This window comes from Coregonus clupeaformis, chromosome 10, assembly GCF_020615455.1.
Source record: "Coregonus clupeaformis isolate EN_2021a chromosome 10, ASM2061545v1, whole genome shotgun sequence".
Classification (NCBI taxonomy): Eukaryota; Metazoa; Chordata; class Actinopteri; order Salmoniformes; family Salmonidae; genus Coregonus; species Coregonus clupeaformis.
In genome coordinates, this window is record NC_059201.1 from 61,554,509 (window position 1) to 61,579,040 (window position 24,532).

At 45.7% G+C, this 24,532-nt stretch overlaps 2 protein-coding genes across 4 annotated transcripts in view; both read right to left on the reverse strand.

The window, feature by feature from the left end:
• Nucleotides 1-24,518, reverse strand: part of LOC121575633 (copine-3-like) — a 70,434-nt gene extending 45,916 nt beyond the window's left edge. Inside the window, exon 1 of one of the 2 annotated variants that reach the window (XM_045223133.1) lies at nt 24,452-24,518. The gene's annotated coding sequence lies outside the window, so the exon portion shown is untranslated. Of the gene's footprint in view, nt 1-16,773; nt 16,844-24,451 lie in introns of those variants that run through there. The other variant, XM_045223134.1, reaches the window with a different exon arrangement.
• Nucleotides 1,216-24,532, reverse strand: LOC121575632 (RNA-binding protein 12). 2 transcript variants are annotated; one of them, XM_041888856.2, is made up of 2 exons: nt 24,452-24,532; nt 1,216-4,783 (listed from the first exon to the last, which is right to left on the reverse strand). In XM_041888856.2, exon 2 carries the CDS (start codon nt 4,756-4,758, stop codon nt 2,128-2,130), a length of 2,631 nt encoding a protein of 876 aa, XP_041744790.2. In that variant the 5' UTR covers nt 4,759-4,783; nt 24,452-24,532; the 3' UTR covers nt 1,216-2,127. The 2 variants fall into 2 exon arrangements, with proteins under 2 accessions (XP_041744790.2, XP_045079066.1); XM_045223131.1 differs by lacking the exon at nt 24,452-24,532 and adding an exon at nt 16,774-16,860.

The window sequence follows — 24,532 nt, forward strand, 5'->3', positions numbered from 1 at the left end:
GATAGAGCAAGATAAGTGTTTTGCAATGACATCATCAACCAATTAGTAAGGAATTAGGCAATGCCTACCTTTAATTGGTTAAAATCACACAATGCACTCCAATGATGTCATTGGAAACACTTATCTTCCATCTTTTTTACTACAAAACATAGAAATGCGCCATTTTCACATATGTTGGATGTTGGGGTGGTGCTGGAGATGATGACTATGAAGTTGAAAAAAAGTTTTACATTTCCTTTAAAAGGCAGGGGTGTCCAACTCAGTTCCTGGAGGGCCATGTATCTGCTGGGTTTTGTCCTTTCCTTTCAATTTGTTTCCAATTAAGATCTAGACAACCAGGTAAGGGGGAGTTCTTAGCTAATCAATTACCTTAATTGATCAATCAAGTACAAGGGAGCAGCGAAAACCCGCAGAACTTGGCCCTCAAGGACTGGCGTTTGAAGTGCTTTAAAGGCTGGTTTCCCAGACAGATTAAGCCTGGTCCTGTTCTAAAAATAATTATTAACAGAGAATTGCCATTGAATGGGCATTTTAGTCCAGTACTAGGCTTAATCTGGGTCTGGAAAACCGGCCCATGGGTTTCTTGGTAAACCCAATCAAATTTCCCATTCAACCATATATGTTCACTTGCAAAACCTAGATATAGCCTATATTACCCTTTAAGTAGATTAAACAGCTAAACGTAGGCCTAACTTAAAGGCCCAGTGCAGTCAAAAACGTTTCCTGTGTATTATATACACATTTCCACATTGAGGTTGGAATAACATTTGAAAATGATAATGCCCTTTTCCCCCGTAAGAGCTGTTTGAACAGATGGCCTGAAATTTCAACCTGTTTTGGTGGGATGGCGTTTTGGCCTGCCTGGGGTCATTCCCAGCCGGTAAATTAGTTAGACCAATAAGAAAGTTCCAAAACAGCTAGTTTTCATTTTTCCCCTCCCCACTCCCAGACAGTCCTAGCAGAATTATTGTTTGAGAAGTTGCTCTTTGTTAAGAAGCTATTTTTGTTTATTTTTTACCATTTTAATTGAAAACAATCACAGTAAGGTACTTAATTGTTACCCAGGAATGATTTGAAAACTGTTACATTGGGCGTACATGATTTCATACCTGGAACGTTTGGTAAAATCTGTGTGCCTTCCCAAAACTATTTTATTGTTCATACAGAAATTCAGCAAGCAAGTGAAAAAGCATTGGAGAAAAATAGAATGGCTTGTAAATCTATGTCAGGAATGTCATTTTATTGACAAAAGTGTAAGCTAAACAGTATATACACTTGTGAAATAAGTTGGAACGTCCCCAAAAATATCAAACATAAAAGTGTATCTTGTTAGACAACACTACAAAACTAAGACATTCCAAATAGTATTTACATCTTTGCAAAACAGCTCATATTCAAAAAGAGTATATCGCAGTGGGAGGGTTGACAGATACAGAAAGTTCTAAAGAGCACTGCAGACCATTAAACCAAATGCAATGTTCAACATCTTTTTCTCAGAAACAAGCAGTACAATTTCTCACACAACATAGCTAGCAACAACATTGACATTTGCATTTATTAACAGTGAAAAACAGCATAGAGCAAATAAGCAAATGCTTTACCCATGACACAATGAGTGTTCTCTGTACTAACACCATGCATGGCAGCATTTGGCGAGTACCCCCTTTAGAAAATCATCACAAAGAGAATGTTAAATCTATGGAAGAAATACACGAACACAAAACGTGTCAGGGCATTTGAAAATAATACATGCTTCCAAGTGAAAGTGACATCTCAGCACAGCAATAACAGACTATCCTCTTACTCCAACCATATCATTTAGCCTTTAGAAATGAATTTCAAGGCTCTTGCTCTAAATATGATTGGACTCAAGCTACATCAACATGGCAACAGTTGGCTTTTCGCCATTTTGAAAATTCAAGCATCCCACTTTAGTTATCATATTATACATCCAATCAATATAGCAGCTTTCCATTTTATTCCTACGCTACTAACAACTTTATAACTTTGGTAAAGGAACTAAAGATGGTTGGGAGCTTAAATGCTAAATCCTAAATGCAAGTTCTTTGCATTAATGAAACCGGCTGTTTCACTTCATTATTATTGGTAGAGGGGAACATTGGAGTCTTATCCTAGGGTTATTTTCACTTTCCTAGCCCCAATAGGCCTATCATTTAAATCCAAGACAGCAGATGATGCCTCCTCGTGTGACTCAAAGGCAACCATTGCCTCGCCAGTGGGCAGGCCCTTTTCACTGAACTGCTGACAGACTGAACCAGGCAGTACTTGATACCCATAAAAGAAATCTAGGATCTCATCGACTGTTACGGTGAAAGGCATGTTTTGGATCTTTACAATGGTAGGTCCACGAGGGTTACCCGGGCCTCCGGTTGACTGCCCTCTCAGAGGGTCAGGGCCAGGGCCCAAGGCAGACTGAGGGCCCCCTTCTGATCGCCCTTGGCCACCTCCTCGGTTGTTGTTATTGTCGCCTCCAATCTTTCTAGAGCCATTGTCAAAAGGTGGCATGCCCCTAAAGCCCTCTGGCCCAAAGCCAGGTGGGCCATGGTTGCTGCCTGGTCGGAAGCTTGGGGGTGCCAGAACTGCTCCAGGCAAATGACCAGCAACCATGGGTGGGGGAATGCTAAGGGCTACATTCTCTAGACTTGCTGCAAGTGGGGGTAGAGGAGGAGGGCCCACTAGTCCATTACCTGGGACAGTAAATTGAGCAAAAGGACCACTGCCTAAATTGCCTACAGTGTTTCTGAGGAAGTTGAACTCTTCTCCTGTCATACCAGCAAAGGGGTGAGCTTCGGCTTGAACAGGATTCTGTGCCTGAGCATGGCCGTGTGCCTGGCCTTGAGAGTTCCCTTGGAATTTCTGGCCTCTCTTAACCTGTGGTGGTGGGTTTCTCTCGATTTCCTTCATCTGCTCAAAGGTGACCAAATGCACAAAAGCATCTCTGCCATTTAACTTCTGCCTGTGTAGTCTCTCAGCATTTAGCGCATCCTCCTCTGCCCTGAACTGCACAACAGCCTGACCTAGACCGTTACCACAGCTGTCAACCAGAACTTTAAGACTTTCCTCAAATACCGCAATGCCTTCTAGAAACAGACGGACATCTTTCTTTGACACATTATATGGAATATTTGAGATGTGAGCACAGTTTCTAGGGATCTTGCCTGATTCAGAGTTGTTTTTCTTATCACCACCCTGCATCCTTTGACGAATGGAATCAATCTTTTCAAACATAGCTTTCTTACTTATTGGGTGAACTTGTATGAATCGGCTTCCCATATACTGCATGTGACAGCCGAGGGCAACTTTGTAGTCCATTTCATTTTTTAACTGGACAAATCCCTCACCTGTAGCTCGGCCAGTGGGTCCATAAGCAATGTAAATGCGGTCTTCCACAATGTCCAGGTTTTTGAAAAACTCACATATTTGTTTGTTTACTGCTTCGTAGGGCAGGCCTTTCAGGTAGACACAGAACTCCTTGTTGTGAGGGGAGCGAGACCTTGCATGATCTCTGGATGACGGAGACACTGAACTCATGTTGCCGCGGCGGTGCTGGTCTTGGGGCACGTTACTGGATTTTGAGTGGGCTTGCCCTCCAACCTCGTTGCCACCACTGCTGACACTCATCCACTGCCTCTCTGTGGCCGGAGAGATGTCCACGTACCTCTGCCCTAACATTCCGCTGCTTCTTTTGAACGCCTCAAAAGTGTCCTGAGGGGAAAAGAACTTGGCCAGGGCCCTGCCGCTACTCCGGCCAATGTTGTCCCTGACCAGTCGGATGGAGTCCACCCCTAACCCACAGAAAAACTCCCTAATATCCATTTCAGTAGCTGAGAAGGGCAGGCCTTGAAGGTGGACATATAACTCATCTGAATTACCTATTGCTGCCTTCATGTGTGCCTGGAGATTTAACAGAGGGTTCATATGGCCGACAAACATGTGATTTGGGGTTCCTAGAGGCAGCCCTGAGGCCAATCCACCAGGGGGTGGGACGCCTGGGTTGAATGGCGGCATTGATCCCATGTGGGACAGACTCATGGGAAGGACAGGGGGGCCATGGGTTAAAGGTGACACAGTGGGAACAGGAGGCACAGAGGACACTGGTGGTGGAAGTGGCATGGGGGGTATGGAAGGCATGGGTGGCAGGGATGGCATGGTTGGCAAAGGGGGGATAGGTGGTGGTACAGAGTTGAGGGAAGACATGGCTGTTGTCATAGTGGATCCCATGGTGAGATTTGGGCTGCTGAAGTTGTTGCTGAAACTGGGGGGCATGTTTCCCATGCTAGCGGTGGCAAACGTGGACACATTTTTGTTGCTTATAGTTTCATGTGCAGAGGCAGCTGTGGTGACTGTGGCTGGTGTGGTGTTGCTGAACCCTTGTAAAGTGTTGGGTAAACTGCCCCTCCCACATGTGTTGACGGTGGGGCCTGGTCTGCTACCGTTTCCTGCCACTCCCTCTACATTGCCCGTTTCAAAACGCCTGCGGCTAAGCTCGATCATATTCTGCATCTCGGTCTTGCTGCTCAGCAAAAGTGACACTTTAGAACCTTTGATTGCTCCCCCTGTACGCATCATGCCAAGCCTGGCATCTTCATCTGTGGCGAAAACAATAAAAGCCTCACCATGTTCACCCCCTACAATATGCACCCCACCATCTGGGATGGTCAATCCAGAGAAGAAATGGCGAATGTCCATGGTCCCCGCCACTATCGGGAGACCCTGCAAGCGGATGACCACAGCCATGCTGCTGAGGAGAAACAACACACACCTGCAGGTGAAAAAAGGCAACCACTGTAAGACTAGAGGAAAGAGCAATGAACACACAAGACAAAAAAAGCAGGAGAGAAACCATGATTTAGAAGATGGCTTATGTTTGGATATATTCGATGAGAGTCCAATGCATCAAGAGAAATTCAAAATACATGTGCAAGTATTAGGCTCATCACCACTCTTACACAGCCATCCACACATTGCTTCATTCACCACATACATCAGCCGGCTCAAGGACATTATGTAGGCCCTAGGTCTAACAAGAAAATCTTGAATGGAGAAATGTTGCTCATAGGCCTAAATCTTGCTCATAATTATACCCAGAGAACCACACATTTCAATGCAATTTAGGCTTGGGCGGTATACCGTATAGCCACGGGATGGTTTTTCAATACCGTCAAAACAATTTCTTTGACGTTTTTTTTAACATACATTTGAATATTTGTAGCTAGTTTACCTGCAGTCAACTTGTGCAATACGTTAGGAGAAAAAGAAGATTGCGTACTTCATTTCACCGGTCACATAATTTTTCATTATGAAGCTTACCGGTAGTCCCCAGTCACGTGGTGTTTGTTTACAAGCACAGCGACGAGAGACCGGAGCCTTGTGAGTCACTCACTGTTGTTAAGCACACGCCAGGTGATCTAGTTACTGTATGGAATTCACAACTAAATGTTTGCCAGCTAGATATTGTATAAATATTAAGTTAACTGTCTAAAATGTTGTAAATGCTCTGCAGTTGTGCATTTGGTTTGCTAATTTAGTAGCTAGTTAGCTATCTGTCGGATTACAAAGGCTCAGTGGGGTTTGAAAATAGCGCCCCTTGTGTTCAGTATTACCTAATATCCCAGTATGGTACAAGGTCGGTATAAAAAGGTATGACAATCTGGATACCGCTCAAGCCTAATGCAATTATTTTCATAAAACTACAGTGCATTCGGAAAGTATTCAGACCCCATCCCTTTTTCCACATTTTGTTACGTTACAGCCTTATTCTAAATTGGAAAAAATTAAATCCTCATCAATCTACACATAATACCCATAATGACAAAGCAAAAACAGGTTTTTATTTACATAGGTATTCAGACCCTTTGCTATGAGACTCGAAATTGAGCTCAGGTGCATCCTGTTTCCATTGATCAACCTTGAGATGTTTCTACAACTTGAGTGGAGTCCACCTGTGGTAAATTCAATTGATTTGACATGATTTGAAATGGCCCGGAGAAGATGGCTGCCGTTTTAAAGCCCTCTAACCAATTGTACAATTATGTGTGATTTTTTCGCGTTATTTGTAATTTATTCTGTACATAATATTTCTGCCACCGTCTCTTATGACCAAAAAGAGCTTCAGGATATCAGGACAGCGATTACTCCAATTTTTTCTTCAACGAGTCGGACGCAAAGGATATCCTACAGACACCTGACAAGGCCCAAATCCCCGTCATTAGCATTAGAAAGAGACAGAGATATCGTGGACGAAGGTCGGGGTGCCTTGTAAGGATCCGACGGCGAGCGAGTAAACTGCCTCTTCCATCAATCCTATTAGCCAATGTTCAATCATTTGAAAAGAAATTGGACGACCTAAGATTAAGGTTATCCAACCAACGGGACATCTTATGTTTCACCGAGTCGTTGCTGAACAACGACATGGAGAACATACAGCTGGCGGGATATACGCCACATCGGCAAGATAGAACGGCTGACTCCAGTAAGACAAGGGGTGGAGTTCTGTGTATATTTGTAAACAACAGCTGGTGCATAAAATCTAACACTAAGGAGGTCTCGAGGTTTTGCTCGCCTGAGGTAGAGTATCTCATGATAAGCTGTAGACCACACTATTTTTCGTAGCCGTCTATTTACCACCACAAACCGATGCTGGCACTAAGATTGCCCTCAATGAACTGTATAAGTAAACAGGAAAACGCTCATCCATAGGCAGCGCTCCTAGTGGCCGGGGACTTTAATGTAGGGAAACTTAAATCCGTTCTACCTAATTTCTACCAGCATGTTAAATGTGTAACCAGAGGAAAAAAAACTCTAGACCACCTTTACTCCACACACAGAGACGCGTAAAAAGCTCTCCCTCGCCCTCCATTTGGCAAATCTGACCATAACTCTATCCTCCTGATTCCTGCTTTTCAGGAAAAACTAAAGCAGGAAGCACCAGTGACTCGGTTAATAAGGAAGTGGTCAGATGACGCAGATGCTAAGCTACAGGACTGCTTTTCTAGCACAGATTGCAATATGTTCCGGGATTCTTCCGATAGCATTGAGGAGTACACCATATCAGTCACTGGCTTCATCAATAAGTGCATCGATGACATCGTCCCCACAGTGACCGTACGTACATACCCCAACCAGAAGCCATGGATTAAAAGCAACATCCGCACTGAGCTAAAGGGTAGAGCTGCCGCTTTCAAGGAGCGGGACTCTAACCCGGACGCTTATAAGAAATCCCGCTACGCCCACTGACGAACCATCAAACAGGCAAAGAGTCGATACAAGACTAAGATTGAATCGTACTACACCGGCTCTGACATTCGTCGGATGTGGCAGGGCTTGAAAACTATTACAGACTACAAAGGAAGCACAGCCGCAAGCTGCCCAGTGACACAAGCCTACCAAACGAGCTAAATCACTTCTATGCTCGCTTCGAGGCAAGCAACACTGAAGCATGCATGAGAGCATCAGTTGTTCCAGATGACTATGTGATCATGCTCTCCGTAGCCGATGTGAGTAAGACTTTTAAGCAGGTCAACATCCACAAGGCAGCGGGGCCAGACGGATTACCAGGATGTGTACTCCGAGCATGAACTGACCAACTGGCAAGTGTCTTCACTGACATTTTCAACATGTCCCTGACTGAGTCTGTAATACCAACATGTTTCAAGCAGACCACCAGAGTCCCTGTGTCCAAGAACAAATAGTTAAACTCTCCTTTAACATAACATAACAGTACATTCAAAAAGTAGTTAATGTCTCAACCTGCCTAAATGACTACCGACCTGTAGCACTCACGTCTGTAGCCATGAAGTGCTTTGAAAGGCTGGTCATGGCTCACATCAACAACATTATCCCAGAAACCCTAGACCCACTCCAATTTGCATACCGCCCCAACAGATCCACAGATGATGCAATCTCTATTGCACTCCACACTGCCCTTTCCCACCTGGACAAGAGGAACACCTACGTGAGAATGCTATTCACTGACTACAGCTCAGCGTTCAACACCATAGTGCCCTCAAAGCTCATCACTAAGCTAAGGACCCTGGGACTACACACCTCCCTCTGCAACTGGATTCTGGACTTCCTGACGGGCCGCCCCCAGGGCGTAAGGGTAGGTAACAACACATCTGCCACACTGATCCTCAACACAGGGGCCCCTCAGGTGTGCGTGCTCAGTCCCCTCCTGTACTCTCTGTTCACCCATGACTGCATGGCCAGGCACGACTCCAACAGCATCATTAAGTTTGCCTACAAAACAACAGTGGTGGGCCTGATCACCGACAACGATGAGACAGCCTATTGGGAGGAGGTCAGAGACCTGGCCGTGTGGTGCCAGGATAACAACCTCTCCCTCAACGTGATCAAGACAAAGGAGATGATTGTGGACTACAGGGGGGAAAAAGAGGACTGAGCACGCCCCCATTCTCATCGACGGGGCTGTAGTGGAACAGGTTGAGAGCTTCAAGTTCCTTGGTATCCACATCCCCAACAAACTATCATGGTCCAAACACACCAAGACAGTCGTGAAGAGGGCACGACAAAGCCTATTCCCCCTCAGGAGACTGAAAAGATTTGGCATGGGTCCTCAGATCCTCAAAATGTTCTACAGCTGCACCATCGAGAGCATGCTGACTGGTTGCATCACCGCCTGGTATGGCAACTGCTCGGACATCGACCGCAAGGCACTACAGAGGGTAGTGCGTACGGCCCAGTACATCACTGGGGCCAAGCTTCCTGCCATCCAGGACCTCTATACCAGGCAGTGTAAGAGGAAGGCCCTAAAAATTATCAAAGACTCCAGCAACCCTAGTCATAATGTGACGAGTACTGAGGATAAGAAGAGGCAGGACGCAGATGCAGGAATCAACAAGGTAAAGGTTTACTTCACAACGAAAGAGAATAACAAAGAGCGAGTAAACGACAAAACGCTAACAAATTACACACAACAATGACTGAACAGTTCAGGGCTATATACTGGAATTCGGGAGCCTCACTGCGGTGGCGGTCAGCTTGGTCCATCTGCCGGCGAATGGTCCTCTGGAGACGGACATGGGCGGCGTCCCAGACCTGTCCGGCCCTGCAGAACCACTCGTAGACAGCGGGCGCATCGGTCTGGCTGGGTGTCCAAGGGGCCAGGGCCGGCTGGTACACCAGGACACATTGGAAGGGAGTGAGCCCAGTGGAGGAGTGAACGAGGGAATTGTGGGCATATTCTGCCCAGGGAAGAAACCTCGGTTCAAGACGATGTCCTGTTGGAATAGGACCTCAGCAACCTAGAGAGCAGAAGGAAGACCAGTTAGTGGCAAAAGACGGCATGATTTTGAGAACTGATCTACGACCACCATGACTGTGGTGAAGCCGTCAGAACGTGGGAGGTCTGTGACCAAGGTATGACCAGGTATGACCAAGGTCGCTGAGGCACTGGTAGAGGAACTAGTTTGCCTGCCGGGGCGTTTCGAGGTGTCTTTGTTTGGGCACATACGGAACAGGAGTTGACATCAGTAGCCAAGTTGGGCCACCAGTATTTTTGTGATAGAGAATGCAGGGTGCTCGTAACACCGGAGTGCCCTGCCGTAAGGGTGGTGTGCGCCCAGATCAGCAGGCGGTCACAGACACTGGTGGGTACATACACGTGCCCCGGAGGGGCGTTGGCAGGCGCTGGGTCCTTCTGAGCCGCCAGGCGGATGTCTTCGTCCACATCCCAAACGACAGGTGCAACGATGAGATACGGGAGCAGGATAGGACCCCCCAGATCCTTCCTTTCTCCGGTATGGTGCATCCTGGAGAGTGTGTCGACTTTCACATTCTGGGATCCTGGGCGGTAGGACAGAATGAACTGAAAGCAAGTAAGAAATTGGGCCCACCTGGCTTGACGAGAGTTAATCCGATTCCCTGCTCGTATGTGCTCCAAATTCTGGTGGTCAGTAAGAATCCGGAATGGATGGACTGCGCCCTCCAGCCAGTGTCTCAATTCCTCCAGAGCAAGGACCACCACCAACAGCTTCCCGTCTCCAACTCCATAGTTCCTCTCTGTGGAGGTAAGCTTTTTAGAGAAAAAGGCACAGGGATACATTTTCTCTGGCTTACCTTGTCGCTGGGAGAGGACCACACCCACGCCCTCCTCAGATGCGTTCACTTCCAGGATGAAAGCACAAGATGGATCTGGGTGTTTTAGGATGGGCGCTGTGGTGAACCTTTCCTTCAGCCTCTTGAAGGCAGCGTCAGCCTCAGGGTTCCAGGCCAGCTTCTGAGGCCCACCCTTAAGGAGAGAGGTGAGCGGGGTGGCTATGGAGCTGAAGGACCTGATGAAACACCGGTAGAAATTGGTGAAGCCCAGGAACCTCTGTAGGCCCTTGGTGGTGGTGGAGACTGGCCATGACCTGACGGCGTCAGTCTTCTCTCTTTCCATGAACACCCCCTGAGGACTGAACTTGTATCCCAGGAAGATGGCCTGTTGGTGGAATTCGCATTTCTCCCCCTTCACCAACAGGCTGTGTTCCTGGAGGCAGAGTAGGACAGCTCTGACGCCCCTGACGTGCTCCTCGAACGTAGCCGAGTAGATCAGGATATCGTCGATGTACACCACCACCTGTCTACTCAGCATGTCTCGGAACACGTCATTGACGAAGGACTGGAACACAGAAGGTGCGTTGGCGAGGCCGTAGGGCATGACGCAGTATTCATAGTGGCCTGAGGTAGTGCTGAATGCCATCTTCCACTCGTCTCCTTCCCGGATTCGGATCAGGTTGTAGGCACTCCCCAGGTCCAACTTGGTAAAGTACCGGGCCCCTCGTAGCTGCTCGATGGCCGACGTAACCAGAGGGAGGGGGTACCGGTACTTGGTGGTGACTGCGTTCAGCCCCCGTAGTCAATGCACGGCCTCAGTCCGTCTTTTTTGGCCACGAAGAAGAAGCTGGCGGAGGAAAGAGAGGTAGAGCGTCTGATGAACCCCTGTTTCAGGGACTCCGCCACATACTTCTCCATGGCCTCAGTCTCCGCCATGGAAAGGGAGTAAATGAGACTCTTCGGGGGGTGTTGTCCCTCCAGCAGGTCAATGGCGCAGTCCCAGGGCCTGTGAGGAGGGAGACACTTAGCCTTTGATGAAGACAAGAAATCAGAGAGATCTGCGCACTCATGTAGAATGTTGGGCTGTAGGGCGGACTCCGGACTCTCCACTGACGTGGAACAAAAAACCACCGGCAGGCAGGTCTTCCGGCATGAGGTGGACCAGGCTATGATCCTCTTGGTGATCCAATTGATGGCGGGGTTGTGTAGTCTGACCCAGGGCAATCACAAGACGATCCGGTGAAGGGGTGATGTGACGATGTGGAATGACAGCTCCTCGTGGTGCTCCGGTAGTGTGGGAATGGTGATGGGGAGAGTGACATGCGTAATTGTGCCTGATCCAAGTGGTTTATTGTCCAGCGAGGTGACATGTAGCGGAGAAGGCAGTGGCACGGTGGCAACCCCCATTCAGAGATCAGCTCCCTATCTACAGTGAGGGAAAAAAGTATTGGATCCCCTGCTGATTTTGTATGTTTGCCCACTGACAAAGACATGATCAGTCTATAATTTTAATGGTAGCTTTATTTGAACAGTGAGACAGAATAACAACTAAAAAATCCAGAAAAATGCATATATGCACATTTATTTGCATTTTAATGAGGGAAATAAGTATTTGACCCCTCTGCAAAACATTACTTAGTACTTGGTGGCAAAACCCTTGTTGGCAATCACAGAGGTAAGACGTTTCTTGTAGTTGGCCACCAGGTTTGCACACATCTCAGGAGGGATTTTGTCCCACTCCTCTTTGCAGATATTCTCCAAGTCATTAAGGTTTCGAGGCTGACGTTTGGCAACTCGAACCTTCAGCTCCCTCCACAGATTTTCTATGGGATTAAGGTCTGGAGACTGGCTAGGCCACTCCAGGACCTTAATGTGCTTCTTCTTGAGCCACTCTGTGTTTTGGGTCATTGTCATGCTGGAATACCCATCCACTACCCATTTTCAATGCCCTGGCTGAGGGAAGGAGGTTCTCACCCAAGATTTGACGGTACATGGCCCCGTCCATCGTCCCTTTGATGCGGTGAAGTTGTCCTGTCCCCTTAGCAGAAAAACACCCCCAAAGCATAATGTTTCCACCTCCATGTTTGACGGTGGGGATGGTGTTCTTGGGGTCATAGGCAGCATTCCTCCTCCTCCAAACACGGCGAGTTGAGTTGATGCCAAAGAGCTCGATTTTGGTCTCATCTGACCACAACACTTTCACCCAGTTCTCCTCTGAATCATTCAGATGTTCATTGGCAAACTTCAAACAGACCTTGCGGGCGCTGCAGGATTTCAGTCCTTCATGGCGTAGTGTTTTACCAATTGTTTTCTTGGTGACTATGGTCACAGCTGCCTTGAGATCATTGACAAGATCCTCCCGTGTAGTTCTGGGCTGATTCCTCACCGTTCTCATGATCATTGCAACTCCACGAGGTGAGATCTTGCATGGAGCCCCAGGCCGAGGGACAGTTATTTTGTGTTTCTTCCATTTGCGAAAAATCGCACCAACTGTTGTCACTTTCTCACCAAGCTGCTTGGCGATGGTCTTGTAGCCCATTCCAGCCTTGTGTAGGTCTACAATCTTGTCCCTGACATCATTGGAGAGCTCTTTGGTCTTGGCCATGGTGGAGAGTTTGGAATCTGATTGATTGATTGCTTCTGTGGACAGGTGTATTTTATACAGGTAACAAACTGAGATTAGGAGCACTCCCTTTAAGAGTGTGCTCCTAATCTCAGCTCGTTACCTGTATAAAAGACACCTGGGAGCCAGAAATCTTTCTGATTGAGAGGGGGTCAAATACTTATTTCCCTCATTAAAATGCAAATCAATTTATAACATTTTTGACATGCGTTCTTCTGGATTTTGTTCTTGTTATTCTGTCTCTCACTGTTCAAATAAACCTACCATTAAAATTATAGACTGATAATTTCTTTGTCAGTGGGCAAACGTACAAAATCAGCAGGGGATCAAATACTTTTTTCCCTCACTGTATAAGGTTCCCCGCTGATCTGGAATCTATCATTGCAGTGGAAATGGAAGAGAAAGAATAACCAGTCACCGTTATGGGAACTAAAAACAATGTTTTTGTGATAGGAGATGACGTAACACTCACGAAGCGGCGACGGGATTCATACCGCCTAGATAGGGAGCCGCCAGGAGACCTGTGGTCCATGGTGGTGTAGGGGGTGCTGCCCACCTCCATGGGTGAGGACTCGGAAGCAGGGTGGCTTCCATAGCTCAGATGGGGTGAGCGTCGAGGCTCCAGGAGGTGTTGGGAACGCCGTCGGTCTCTCAACATGTCGTCAAGATGGATGGACGTGGCGGTGAGGGTATCAAGGTCCATCTCGTCGTCCCAACATGCGAGTTCCATCTTGATGTCCTCCCGTAAGCCCCTCCTGAAGGCCGTGCGCAGAGCACGCTCATTCCAGCCGGAAGACGCTGCCACCGTGCGAAAGCTCAGAGCGTACTCGGACGCGGGCCCCTCTCCCTGTTGTAGCTGGAGGAGACGCTCACCCCCGTCCTTTCCCTCCGTGGGATGATCAAACACTGCCCTGAACCGAGCGAGGAAGGTGGAGCAGGGAAGCGCTGCGGCCTCACCCCCTTCCCAGACTGCCGTGGCCCAATCCAGCGCCTTCCCTTTAAGTAGCAAAATCACCAGCACTATCCTGGCTTGGTCAGATGGATATGCCCCAGGCTGACACGCCAGATAAAGGGAAACCTGTAGCAGGAAGCCGCTACATTTAGTAGTAGTTTTACCGTCATAGCGCTCTGGTAGGGCGAGGGGTCCCTCAGAAGTTGGTGATAGCACGGGAACAGGTGGACTGGGTGCACTCGCCGCTCCCTGAGGTGGAACCGGAGCGCTGGGCAGATTATGCAGAGTTTGGAGCACTTCCTGCATGGCGGCGTTCAACTGGGCAAGCTGCTGCTGGTGCTGGTCGAGGCACTGGGGAACTCCAGGAGCATTACCTGCTGCATACATTTTCGTGATAGGTGTGTAATTATTATTATTTATGCATAGTCACTTTAACTCTACCCCACATGTACATATTACCTCAACTAACCGGTGCCCCCGCACATTGACTCGGTATGAAAAATGTATGCACTCACTAATTGGAAGTCGCTCTGGATAAGAGCATCTGCTAAATCATTTTTTTAAATAATGTACCGGTACCCCCTGTATATAGCCTCCCTACTGTTATCTTATTTTACTGCTGCTCTTTAATTATTAGCTATTTTAAAATGTTTTACTTAACAAGTTTTTTTAAACTGCATTGTTGGTTAAGGGCTTGTAAGTAAGCATTTCACTGTAATGTCTACACCTGTTGTATTCGGTGCATGTGGCAAATAAAATTTGATTTGATTTGGAAAGGCACACACCTGTCTATATAAGGTCCCACAGTTGACAGTGCATGTCAGAGCAAAAACCAAGCCATGAGGTCTAAGGAATTGTCCGTAGAGCTCCGAGACAGGATTGTGTCAAGGCACAGATCTGGGGAGGGTTCCAAAAAATATCTGCAGCATTGAAGGTCCCCAAGAACACAGTGGCCTCCATCATTCTTAAATGAGCTGGCCGCCCGGCCAAACTGAGCAATCGGGGGAGAAGGGCCTTGGTCAGGGAAGTGACCAAGAACCCAATGGTCACTCTGACAGAGCTCCAGAGTTCCTTGGTGGAGATGGGAGAACCTTCCAGAAAAACAACCATCTCTGCAGCACTCCACCAATCAAACCTTTATGGTAGAGTGGCCAGACGGAAGCCACTCCTCAGTAAATGGCACATTACAGCCCGCTTGGAGTTAGCCAAAAGGCACCTAAAGGACTCTTGAGAAACAAGATTCTCTGGTCTGATGAAACCAATATTGAACTCTTTGGCCTGAATGCCAAGTGTCACGTCTGGATGAAACCTGGCACCATCCCTATGGTGAAGCATGGTGGTTTTTCAGCGGCAGGGACTGGGAGACTAGTCAGGATCAAGGGAAAGATGAACGGAGCAAAGTACAGAGAGATCCTTGATGAAGACCTGCTCCAGAGCACTCAGGACCTCAGACTGGGGCGAAGGTTCACCTTCCAACAGGACAACAACCCTAAGCACACAGCCAAGACAACGCAGGAGTGGCTTCGGGACAAGGCTCTGAATGTCCTTGAGTGCCAGAGCCCGGACTTGAACCCGATCGAACATCTCTGGAGAGACCTGCAAATAGCTGTGCAGCGACGCTCCCCATCCCACCTGACAGAGCTTGAGAGGATCTGCAGAGAAGAATGGGAGAAACTCCCCAAATACAGGTGTGCCAAGCTTGTAGTGTCATACCCAAGAAGACTCGAGGCTGTAATCGCTGCCAAAGGTGCTTCAACAAAGTTTGGAGTAAAGGGTCTGAATGCTTATGTAAATGTTATAAAAGTTTTTTTTATTTTTATAAAGTTGCAAAAATTGCTAAAAACCAGTTTTTGCTTCGTCATTATGGGGTATTGTGTGTAGATTGATGAGGAAAAAATAGAATTTAATTAATAGAATAAGGCTGTAACATAATTGTTTTTAGGAAAAGTCAAGGTGTCTAAATACTTTCCGAATGCACTGTTAAAACAACTTCCAATTGATCAATCTGATGCATCATTAGGCCCATGTCCAATACATTTCAGGTGGAAGAAGGCGCATGAATTTAAAAGGTTGAGTAAGTCGTTTTAGAAGTTTACAGGGTGCATTACTTACCAACAACAGCTGCAAATCCTAATAAAACTAAAACACATTTTGAAGTAGACTTTCCTTGCTTTATTTGACTACGCCATCTTGAATCTAGATAATATGTTTTGGTTCAGAGTGCAGAATCTATTAAGGGGGGGGGAGTCCCGGAGGGTTGGGAGGCAATGTCGGGATAGCGTGACAAATTCGCATGATTCTATGCTAGATTCAGAACAAACAATTAGCACGACAGCTAAAATGGCTTTGAGAAAATCTGATCTCAGCTAATATGGAGAAGTATCTAACAAAAATAACTACATTCTGGCATTCACAAATTATAAACTATTTACATTCAATGTAAATGTGGGTACATTTGTGGACTAAAATCTTACTTACTAAACGTTTTAAAATATAAATGTGACAATATGTTATAATTGCAATGCAGTATCCCTAAGCTATTGGATGACACGGTCATCTCAGTAGCAACTGGTAAACATAAACAAATGCATTTATGAATCATTTAAAATTCTGAGAGGACCAGACACAAATTAGGCCATGTATTATCGCGACACCAACAACATTAAAACACTAAAGGTGCAAGACAATTAGCCTATGCGTAGACTCAAGTCTCAAGCATTGTTCAGAGCAGGTGTTGGCCAAAACAGCGTATTAAAAAGCAAGTAGAAAGAATGTGGTCAACAGAAGGAGGTCAGGTCATGAAGTGGAGACATTGACTTGGGGCTTGTGGATAATGTGGTATCTTACCAAAGAAAGCCACCAACATACCATGATCTCCCTCTAAACCACTCATACCTTGGTAGGTCATTCTCAGCTCTCCTCACCTTCAGAGGTTTCCACAATAGAGAACACTATCTCAAAAGGGACACTAGCCCAAAAGGGAATCAATAAGGTCAATGAATATAGCCTAACAAAGCTAATAATTACTGGTAAAAACCATAAAGAGCCCACAGGAGGTTGTGAGGGTTGGACTGGAAGTCAGTTGAATTAGACTATGTTCAGGACATATTCACAAGCTTACCTGTAATAATAAGTGGTGCTTCGTTAAAACTGTGGCACAGGATATCCAAGCCAATCCTGACAGCAAGCAATTTAAATCAATTCTACACTGTAACAAAAGAATAGGAAATGGAAGCAAAAACATGAGCAAACAGCAGGCAAATGTAGGCATCCTTAGTGAACAGTACAACACACTCTTGATTCAGCCCCATATCAGCTTTTGTTTTGCAACAGGAGAAATGCAGTAAATTGGCATCAACAATAAGAGCACAAAGTCTTTGAAATGGCTGCCTCGCCAAAAAGCCATACACTTAATAATTCATATATTTCACAAAGATTATGCATCTCATAATTTCTCATGTTGACATTAAAAATGAAAATACATTTCATTCATCACAGAAATCCATAAGAGCGAATTAAACATGCATGCCATTGAACAACTTGAGCAGTGAAATACAAGATTCCCTCAATAGCTTATACTTTCTATTTTCTAAAGTGTTCTATGTAAAATGATCTAAATGATATGGTCTACAAACGTAAATAAGGTATAGTAATATGGTAGTGGACCAGTCAGTTGGAGGACTAATTCTCATCTCCCACCAAACACATCATCTGATCATGATTATCAGAGACTCTGAAGCCTAATACTTGAACATACTATGGACAAACCTAAATCAGGTCTGCTGCGTCATCAGTCTCGCACTGAGGATTGTATTCAGACCCTACCCCATGAAAAACATAAGCCTGGGCCTACACTAAAATCTAGCCTCGCATATTCCTTATTTTTTATGCAAAATGCTACAGAAAAAAACAACCACCTGCAGATGTGTGAACTCAAAGCTTCAGCACATTACAATATCTCACTTGTGTGGGAATCTATCCACCAAAAATACAGGGGAAAATTGTCACTCCTGTGAGAGCACCAACAACCTGGTCCACATCAGCAACAATGGACAATAAGTGAGGTCATCAACTGTGGTTGTCCCACCTAGCCATCTTAAAGTGGCAATCCACAGTTGAAACAATAACAAAGCAGCACCTCGCCTCTATTTTGGGAAAAGGCTGAGGAAAGGGCCTGGAGAAATGTAACCTGAAAATAGCTGTGCAGCGACGCTCCCCATCCAACCTGACAGAGCTTGAGAGGATCTTAAGAGAAGAATAAGAGAAACTCCCCAAATACAGGTAATGCCAAGCTTGTAGCGTCATACCCAAGAACACTCGAGGCTGTAATCGCTGCCAAAGGTGCTTCAACAAAGTACTGAGTAAAGGGTCTGAATACTTATCTAAATGTGATATTTCTGTGTTTTATTTTTAATAAATTAGCAAACATTTCTCAAAACCTGTTTTTGCTTTGTCATTATGGGGTATTGTGTGTAGATTGATGAGGGGGAAAAACGGTTTAATCAATTTTAGATAAAGGCTGTAACGTAACAAAATGTGGAAAAGGTCAAGGGGTCTGAATACTTTCCGAATACACTGTACATATGAAATGAATAAAGCAGTATGTAAACATTATTAAAGTGACTAGTGTTACATTATTAAAGTGATCAGTGATTCCATGTCTACAGTGAGGGAAAAAAAGTATTTGATCCCCTGCTGATTTTGTACGTTTGCCCACTGACAAAGAAATGATCAGTCTATAATTTTAATGGTAGGTTTATTTGAACAGTGAGAGACAGAATAACAACAACAAAATCCAAAAAAACGCATATCAAAAATGTTATAAATTGATTTGCATTTTAATGAGGGAAATAAGTATTTGACCCCTCTGCAAAACAGGACTTAGTACTTGGTGGCAAAACCCTTGTTGGCAATCACAAAGGTCAGACGTTTCTTGTAGTTGGCCACCAGGTTTGCACACATCACAGGAGGGATTTTGTCCCACTCCTCTTTGCAGATCTTCTCCAAGTCATTAAAGTTTCAAGGCTAACGTTTGGCAACTCGAACCTTCAGCTCCCTCCACAGATTTTCTATGGGATTAAGGTCTGGAGACTGGCTAGGCCACTCCAGGACCTTAATGTGCTTCTTCTTGAGCCACTCCTTTGTTACCTTGGCCGTGTGTTTTGGGTCATTGTCATGCTGGAATACCCATCCACAACCCATTTTCAATGCCCTGGCTGAGGGAAGGAGGTTCTCAACCAAGATTTGACGGTACATGGCCCCGTCCATCGTCCCTTTGATGCGGTGAAGTTGTCCTTTCCCCTTAGCAGAAAAACACCCCCAAAGCATAATGTTTCCACCTCCTCTGAATCATTCAGATGTTCAAAGGCAAACTTCAGACGGCCCTGTATATGTGCTTTCTTGAGCAGGGGGACCTTGCAGGCGCTGCAGGATTTCAGTCCTTCACGGTGTAGTGTGTTACCAATTGTTTTCTTGGTGACTATGGTCCCAGCTGCCTTGAGATCATTGACAAGATCCTCCCGTGTAGTTCTGGGCTGATTTCTCACCGTTCTCATGATCATTGCAACTCCACGAGGTGAGATCTTACATGGAGCCCCAAGCCGAGGGAGATTGACAGTTATTTTGTGTTTCTTCCATTTGCGAATAATCGCACCAACTGTTGTCACCTTCTCACCAAGCTGCTTGGCGATGGTCTTGTAGCCCATTCCAGCCTTGTGTAGGTCTACAATCTTGTCCCTGACATCCTTGGAGAGCTCTTCGGTCTTGGCCATGGAGGAGAGTTTGGAATCTGATTGATTGATTGCTTCTGTGGACAGGTGTCTTTTATACAGGTAACAAACTGAGATTAGGAGCACTCCCTTTAAGAGTGTGCTCCTAATCTCAGCTCGTTACCTGTATAAAAGACACCTGGGAGACAGAAATCTTTCTGATTGAGAGGGGTCAAATACTTATTTCCCTCATTAAAATGCAAATCAATTTATAATTTTTTGAAATGCGTTTTTCTGGATTTTGTTGTTGTTATTCTGTCTCTCACTGTTCAAATAAACCTACCATTAAAATTATAGACTGATCATTTCTTTGTCAGTGGGCAAACGTACAATATCAGCAGGGGATCAAATACTTTTTCCCCTCACTGTATAGGGCAGCAGCCTCTAAGGTGAAGGGTTGAGTAACCGGGTGGTAGCCGGCTGGTGAAGGCTATTTAAGTCTGATGGCCTTGAGATAGAAGCTGTTTTTCAGTCTCGCGGTCCCAGCTTTGATGCACCTGTACTGACCTCGCCTTCTGGATGATAGTGGGGTGAACAGGCCGTGGCTCGTGTGGTCCTTGATGATCTTTTTAGCCTTCCTGTGACATCAGGTGCTGTAGGTGTCCTGGAGGGCAGGCAGTGTGCCCCCGGTGATGTGTTGTTGGGCAGACCGGACCACCCACTGGAACGTCCTGCGATTGCGGGCGGTTATACAGTCCGACAGGATGCCTTCAACTGTGCATCGGTAAAAGATTGTGAGGAACTTAGCGGCCTAGACTAATTTCTTCAGCCTCCTGAGGTTGAAGAGGCGCAGTTTCGCCTTCTTCACCACACTGTCTGTGTGGGTGGACCATTTCAGATTGTCAGTGATGTGTACTCCGAGGAACTTAAAGCTTTTCACCTTCTTCACTGCAGTCCGTTCAATGTGGATAGGGGCGTGCTCCCTCTGCTGTCTTCTGAAGTCCACGATCAGCTCCTTCATTTTATTAGCGTAGAGGTTATTTACCTGGCACCACTCTGCCAGGGCCCTCACCTCCCTGTAGGCTGTCTCGTCATTGTTGGTAATCAGGCCTACTACTGTTGTGTCACCTGCAAACTTGATGATTGAGTTGGAGGCGTGCGTGGCCACGCAGTCATGGGTTGAGCACGCACCCTTGTGGGGCCCCTGTGTTGAGCATCAGCAAAGTTGTTGTTTCCTACCTTCACCACCTGGGGGCGGCCCGTCAGGAAGTCCAGGACCCAGTTGCACAGGGCTGGGTGCAGACCCAGGGCCCCGAGCTTAATGATGAGCTTGAAGGGTACTATGGTATAGGTATTCCTCTTCTCCAGATGGGATAGGGCAGTGTGCAGTGCGATGGCGATTGCATCGTCTGTGGATCTATTGGGGCGGTATGCAAATTTAAGTGGGTCTAGGTTGTCAGGTAAGGTGGAGGTGATATGATCCTTACCTAGCCTTTCAAAGCACTTCATGATGACAGAAGTGAGAGCTACGGGGCGATAGTCATTTAGTTCAGTTACCTTTGCTTTCTTGGGTACAGGAACAATGGTGGACATCTTGAAGCAAGTGGCGACAGCAGACTGGGATAGGGAGAGATTGAATATGTCCGTAAACACTCCAGCCAGCTGGTCTGCGCATGATCTGAGGGCTCGGATAGGGATGCCATCTGGGCCGGCAGCCTTGCGAGGGTTAACACGCTTAAATGTCTTACTCATGTCGGTCACAGAGAAAGAGAGCCCGGTGGCACTGTGTTATCCTCAAATAGGTCGAAGAAGGTGTTTAGCTTGTCTGGGAGCAAGACTTCGGTGTCAGCTTCGTGGCTGGTTTTCCCTTTGTAATACGTGATTGTCTGTCGACCCTGCCATCTACGTCTCGTGTCTGACCCATTGAATTGCGACTGCACTTTGTCTCTGTACTGACGTTTTGCCTGTTTGCTTGCCTTACAGAGGGAATAACTACACTGTTTGTATTCAACCACATTCCCAGTCACCTTGCTGTGGTTAAATGTGGTGGTTCGCGCTTTCAGTTCTGCACGAATGCTGCCATCTATCCACCGTTTTTGGTTTGGGTTGGTTTTAATAGTCACAGTGGGAACAACATCCCCTATAGGAAGGGAGGAGCAGGATGGAGTCGTGATCTGATTTGCCGAAGGGGCCATCCCAGAAGAGGAAGTAACAATGGTTGAGAGTTTTTGATGTGCGAGTACTACAGGCAATGTGTTGATAGAACAATGTGTTGATCGGTTATAGTCACAGCCTCGGGATATGTGGTTTCCAGTGTAGTTCCTTGAGGGCCGTCATGGTATCGGCTTGAGGGGGAATCTACACGGCTGTGACTATAACCGAATATACTTTTCTTGGGAGGTAATAGGGTCTGCATTTGATTGTGAGGTATTCTAGGTCAAGTGAAGAAAAGGACTTGAGTTCTTGTACGTTATCACAATCACATTATGAGTAGTTAATCATGAAACATACATCACCGCCTTTCTTCTTCTTCACAGAGAGTTCTTTATTCCTGTCTGCGTGATGTACTAAGAACCCAGCTGGCTGTATGTACGGGGACAGTATATCCGGAGAGAGCCATGATTCCGTAAAACAAGAGTATGTTGCAGTCCCTGATGTCTCTCAGAAAGGAGATCCTCACCCTGAGCTCGTTTATTTTATATTCCAGGGACTGAACATTAGCGAGTAATATACTCGGAAGCGGTGGATGGTGTGCCTCCCGAGTCGGACTACAAATCCACTCTGAATACCTCTCCTCTTCTTGGAGCAGCCTCTGGGATAAGTTCAGTTGCCCTGGGGGGTACGAACAAAGGATCCAATTCGGGAAAGTCATATTTCTGGTCGTAATGCTGGTGAGTTACCGCTGCTCTGATATCAAAAAGTTATTTCTGGCTGTATGTAAGAACACAAAAAAACATTCTGGGCTAATAATGTACGAAAAAACTCAATACTGGAAAGTTGCTTAGGAGCTAGAAGCAGAGCTGCCATGTCTGTCTGCGCCATCTTTATATACAATGGTGCCACTGGACTCTCAGCTCAACCGCTGGAGTCGCTATGGAGTGAATTTGGGGGGTGAATGTAGCAGATGGGGATCTGTGAAACTCACTCATCAGCCCCTTGTGCAATTGAAGAAGGCCTTTTTCAACAGTGCAGTGGGTTGGAAAACTTCAGGAGGGCAGTCACGAGTGTTTGCGAGGCAGAGGTCCTGAGTTCGAGTCTCGGTATGAGCTGAATCAGGGGGAAGCGGTACTCAATAAGAAAGCAGCATATCGTCCTTTACACAAACTTCCTGAACTTATCCCTATAGGCTTTAGCCAAGTGGGCTAACACAGTCTTGTGACATGCAGGAGACCTGGTTCGAACCCAGTCAGTCACAAGATTAAATATGGAGTGGAAAGGCTATCTACATTTTTTTTGTGACATTCCCTTCTATAATGTCCTGGCGAGGCCTGTGGTCATCATGCCACATTAGCTTCAGAAAGGGCCAGAAGCTTTTGTTTACCATAGACAGTTTGATTCTATATGTGCTCCTCTACCTTTCCTGGCTGGCAAAGTACCAGGATGTTGTCTCTGGTTTTGAATCTGAATTTAGAGAACTGAATTTGAAAACTGAATCGGAATGCATCCGAGAAGATTAATATATTAAACTTTTATCAACTTTAACTGATTGTTTGTAAACTTGATACAGACAATGAATGTAATATCTACCATATTGAAACTTAATATATAAAATAAAATAAAAATCAATATTTAATTTGAATATTCAATTAAATTGAAATCACATTTTAAAACTGAATGCAATATTCATTCAATTCAGTTTCAAATCATGAAATAGAAGTTCAATTTATGAATTCAATGATTCAATTTGTGCATTACAAATTAAAACATTACATTCAAATTCAATATCCTAATACAAAATTTTAAATATGCAATTCAAATACAATTTCTGTCGCTCCATAAGGGACCTACTTGAATTTGTCCAATATAAACTTATTTTAGTTGCAAAACCGTTTGGACTAATGGTTACACCATTGTATTCATTACGCCAATTCCGTTGTAAAACGTTTCCAACAGAAACCGTTTCCAATGAAAACGACTTTCTATTGGACACATTCAGGTAGGTCCCTCCCCGTTTCGTTTCCTCTGTTTGTTTCCGTTTGGATCTTAAACTGTGAACGGTTTCCGTTGCAAGGCGTAATGAATACACCCCTGGACTGCTCTATCCATGGTTGTTGTACCCCAATCCCTGCACACATGGGGAAGTTGATGAAATAGCAATGGAATTGCATGCGCACGAAACGCTGTCAACATGAACGAGACTTCATTGTAAAACACATTTGCCAGTAACGTAACTAAAAGCTCAGTCTGTCACAGTACAAAGCAGTTGCCAAATCTGAAGGGCTGCAGGAAGACAGCAAATTCTGCAAGGCCACAGTTAGACCGCAGAAAAATTATATCCAGTCATTTCTCATTACTTTTGCCATTATCCATTTGGCTGTGCACCACATTTTACTTGAGCAAGGGCGTCATGCTAGCTAGCTAGTTGGATTGATGTTAAGAGCAGACAGCCAAGATGGCGCTGGTTCTGCAATGAGAACCCATTCTCCGACCTAAAAGCTAGCTAGTTAATTAGCAAGATGGGTAGCTAGCTAGCATAATTTGCTAAAGACGGAAAAATTGCCCTTCAACGTAGTTCTTCAGACTAGTAGCTACCTAGCGAAACAACACGAGAACAGCAAACCCAAATGTTTAGCTAGCTCGTTCCCAAAACATTTCTAAAGCTCAGGAAAAGCCTAACGCAAGTAATACTAGAGTGAAATAGCCTGTTGTTCGCTGAACACATAGCTAGCTAACGTTACCCCATTAGGGCAGGCCGACCAGCTCAAATGCCACCCCCCCAAAGAAATATATAGCTAGCTAGCCATTCTAGCTGACGCTATCGTCACCCCATGTCTGACTGCAGGTTTGTATTTTCACTAATCTATAACAAGCATTTCAATATTACGGTCTCTGTACTTGCATTTGTCTGCTGTGTTTTTATTTGGTCCTTACCGAAATATCTGTTTACAGATCTTTATTTTATGGTGCGTCCTCTCCACCCTCTTCACTCGCTCTTCTCTCTCTGCTCGTGTA

Bases quoted from the DNA above. Each gene is read 5' to 3' on its own strand.
- LOC121575632 (XM_041888856.2), bottom strand. From the start codon at position 4,758: ATGGCTGTGGTCATCCGCTTGCAGGGTCTCCCGATAGTGGCGGGGACC.